General features: G+C 31.2%; 1 protein-coding gene across 3 annotated transcripts in view; it reads right to left on the minus strand.

Annotated features, from left to right (window-relative positions):
• Positions 1 to 2,584, minus strand: part of LOC107005007 (ABSCISIC ACID-INSENSITIVE 5-like protein 7) — a 4,156-nt gene extending 1,572 nt beyond the window's left edge. The window contains exons 1-2 of one of the 3 annotated variants that reach the window (XM_015203460.2): positions 2,512 to 2,584; positions 242 to 1,180 (exon numbers count right to left, since the gene is read on the minus strand). In XM_015203460.2, coding sequence (XP_015058946.1) covers positions 242 to 1,162 — 921 coding nt within the window. In that variant the 5' untranslated portion in view covers positions 1,163 to 1,180; positions 2,512 to 2,584. Of the gene's footprint in view, positions 1 to 241 lie in introns of all 3 variants that reach the window. The other 2 variants (XM_015203459.2, XM_027913034.1) reach the window with 2 other exon arrangements.
• Between the last annotated feature and the right edge of the window lie 1,549 nt (positions 2,585 to 4,133).

Below are 4,133 nucleotides of genomic sequence, written 5' to 3' on the forward strand. Positions count from 1 at the left end.
CCCCCCCCCCCCCCCCCCTCATGCATTGCAAGGTCTAAACTAAAGTAAGGAGAAAAAGGAGGTGTGAGAAACTCTGCCAACTACTAATTCATTTGTGTCTTTGAGTTGAATGAATGAGTAGTTTGTTGACCAGAGTGACAGATTTTAAAAGACAAAGGAAACCAGAAAAAAAAGGCACAGGCCTTAAGAATCAGAAACAAAAGAATTAACTCATAAGCCAAACTTCAAAATATAAATTCACCTGCTTCCGATCCCTTGATCTGGCCGCAGACTCCCTGTTCTTTATCATCCTCTTACGCCTTCTCTCAACAACTTTTTCAAAAGAGGTGCATGATCTCCTTCCTCTTCCACCTTCACCACATGCATAAGGTGAAGGTGAAAGAGAAGATGTATCAAGATTTCCAGGGGATACTCCTTTTACTGGCATGGTCATAACACCACCCTGCATGACACTACTAGTATTTGCAGACGGATTAGACATGGGAAGCCTTTTCCCTGGGCTCCCTAATTGCATGGGTGATGCAAATTCCACAGTTGTTTGTTTGGGAAAAAGGGGCTGCTGTGGTGAAGACGTGGTGGTACTGACCACATTAAATATGTTATTCCCTGCAATTTGATGTCCAGGGTTTTGGGTTGCTTGTTGAAATGCTATGGTCACACTACTACTAGGTTGAGTGAAACCACTAGCAAATGTAACATCATTTGAGTATCCAGCTGGTTGCATATCTTCTTGCACGGCCCCTGCTCTAACCAAAAACTCTTCTAATGTCATTTCTCCCAAGGTAGATTCCCGCTGCCCAAAGTTTGATCCTCCAGTCCCACTTGCATCATTAGCAACAACACTCTCTTTCTGGAAGTCTCTCCATACTTCATCTACAGTTTTCTGACTAAGTGTCCTAGGCAGTGTCAAAGAACCCTGTCTCTGCAAATTACCCCCTAAAGCAGCAGAAGATGACAACGCTTGAGACTCTTCAATGTTCTTCAAGAGGTCATCCATATTCATCGACCCAAAATCTTTTCCAAGTCCACATGTACTTTGCAGCTCATCAAAGGTAAACGAGTATATGGAAGATTGTCGGGCCAAAAAAAAATTACTATTATTCCCACTGCTCTCTGGTTGTGATGTGTCAGCAAAGTTCTTGAAGTTCAGGTAAGATCCCATGGTTACGACAAACAAAATCTGATCCAAAAGTTCAGTAGTAAGACAGTAAGAAACAACAATAGAAGTCGGCCATGGGAATCAATTTTTATATTTCGGTGAAGTCCAACAACATATAATAGAATGTTCACCAATAAACAAATATTGTATACCACCTCCAAAGAATTTTAATCATTTCCTAACAAAATGCTACAACATTGGTGATTACGTACAAGCTCAAACATATAATCTTCACTGCCGACTTGAAGATGATCACTTAAGGACATTAGAACAGTAAAGAAAAATACAACACTTAACATCTTGCTCATTACAGCTCAGAAAAACTGAAATATCATGATTAGGCAGATCTCGGTTAAACACAGATTATAATACCTCAATGATGGAGAGAATGAAATACAAACTAGATCTATATTTAATGGTTTGACCTGATTCAGTCCACGACATTTAGATTTAAAAAAATTAGCACCAATTAACATTCTTCAAACCCGTGGCGGATCCATGATTTTGACTAAGGGGATTCGAAAAATAAAAATGTAGTGTTTGAGCTTCAAACTTGAAACCTCAAACCGAATTTTGAATTCCTCAACCACTGGGCCAATGTTTAATCTTATGTTCGGAGATCCACAATCTATATATACACATAAATTTTCTTTAAAAAAAATACCTAATTGTTGAGGGGATACGCTACACCGTAGATCCATCTTTGCTTCAAACTCATTTCAAGTCCAAAAAAACTCATTCAAAATGCAAAACACTTTTGTTAAGATTGGATCCAAAATACAAAACCCAGAAGCTTAGATAAACTTCATTCAACTATCAACTACTCAACCAGAGTCAACTATTCAAGTAAATTCCACAAAATAATAAAAACTCAAAACTGTCAACACCGTGGATCTATTAACTTTGTTCAGAGCTCATAATTTCATTCAACATCAACATATTTGGATCTAAAACTTTATACTAAGATCAAAACTTCATTCAACTGTCTAATTAAGTATCGAACTCATTCATCGAGTACTGCCCACTGTACAGAATCATAGAATTCATAAACAAAAAAAACATGGATCTATAAGAGATCATTTCAAGTGCCAAAAAACATCATCAAATTAATTAATCAATCAACTACCCTTCAACTATCTCATTTTGATAAATCATTTCGAAAAAATAAAAACAATGTCAGATCAGTAATAACATATTTGTAATTGAGAAAACAAATTAAACATCAAAAAAATCAAGAAAAGAGTGAAGATTTTTCATTTCGAGTTTGATTAGGACATGAGATAATAAAATGTGAAAAATCAAGAAAAAAGAAGTAATATGGAAAAATGGGAGAAGAGAGAAAATAAGTTTACCCGTTTTGGCAGGTACAAGTTTTGCAAGGAGTAAGCGTGGTTTTTTCCTATTTCTTCCCCTGGTCAAGGTTTGTTATTGGAGATTGACTACACGTGTCTTTTTTACTCCGACAAATATATCTCTAAATTATCGTAAATGATATGCAACATACCCTCTGTTATACTTCAAGAATATCACTATCGTCTAAAAAATTAGAGCATATATATTTTTTGTACTAACGGTCATACACGTGTAATAAGTTTATTCACCGACCCGACATTTACTAAATATCAAATTGGTAGATAAGATTGTGTCACGTCTCCCTATTTGGTATTCCATTAGAGTGAAGAGCATATATGTTTTAATTTTTGGACAACAAGGGAATAAATATCCCAATAATATGACGAAAGGTATATTTATAATGGTTCATAGAGTATATTTGTCATTTTCCTTTCTTTCTCTCTACGACTTGAACCATAATGTCGATTTTCGACTCATCTCTATTTTACAAATCAAGTTAAACAAATCTAAAGTAATATATGAAACTTTTTTTTATATAGAATATGAAAGTTTAGGATAATCTTAATATTTATAAATGTAATTTTTTCTGAGATTTAAAAATTAATATCCAATAATTAAAATAAGTTTTATAATTAAAAAATATATGACTAGATAGGACCTACAAAAATTTTACACAACAATAAACACATTTTGCTAGCTACAAACATTTGTATATAAGAGTATATATCAATTATTAGTTACTTCCTCCTTCGTTCAATATTACTTGTTCGTAATAAATTGTATCTTTTAAAAAATAAATTAACTACATAGTTTGTTCAAATATCTATAATCATTGAGCTTCTTTGAAATGACTTATACGAAGGTTTTCAAGTCAATGTAGTTTTTAATTGATTTTCAATATTTAGATAGAATCAAAAAATATTTTTAACCAGACATATTTTAAATTAAAATAATTCTTAAGTTAAATTTTTTAAATTTATGACTTTTGATTTACAAGCCATAAAATTATATAAGTCCATTAAAATAAACTTTAAAAATCACAAAATTTAGTAATTAATATTAAAAGTAAACATGATTTTTTCACTTTTGATATGTTAAAATTGATAAATTAATGTGATTTTAGTGAACAAGTAAAAGTAAATACAAAAATTACTTGAGAAATAAAATAAAAAGTACCTTAAATACTTTACAGATAAAATGATAAATCTATTGTATTGTATACTCGAGAGATAAAATAAAACATATGTTGTACTCCCTCTGACCTATTTACTTTTCAAAGAAATTAAAATAAAATTAATTTTTACTTTTATTTTAATAATTATGAAAAAGATATCATAAAAACATATCATTAAATTTGGATGGATGAGCTTACAAATGACAAATATGACAAAAGAAATATATGAATATATCTATTTATTTAGTTTTATAATATAAATTAATTATTTGTTATATATATTTAAAATTAAATAACATAAATATTTATTAAATTTGAATTAAAAAAAATATGTTTATATATCATCCAAAATATTTCTGACATCGTCTCTTTTCTAAATAATAAATAAATAAAAATACTGTGAGTGCGTGTTGTTTATCGATGTGATATTTGGCCAATAACATGGTG

Source organism: Solanum pennellii, chromosome 11 (assembly GCF_001406875.1).
Source record: "Solanum pennellii chromosome 11, SPENNV200".
Lineage (NCBI taxonomy): Eukaryota > Viridiplantae > Streptophyta > Magnoliopsida > Solanales > Solanaceae > Solanum > Solanum pennellii.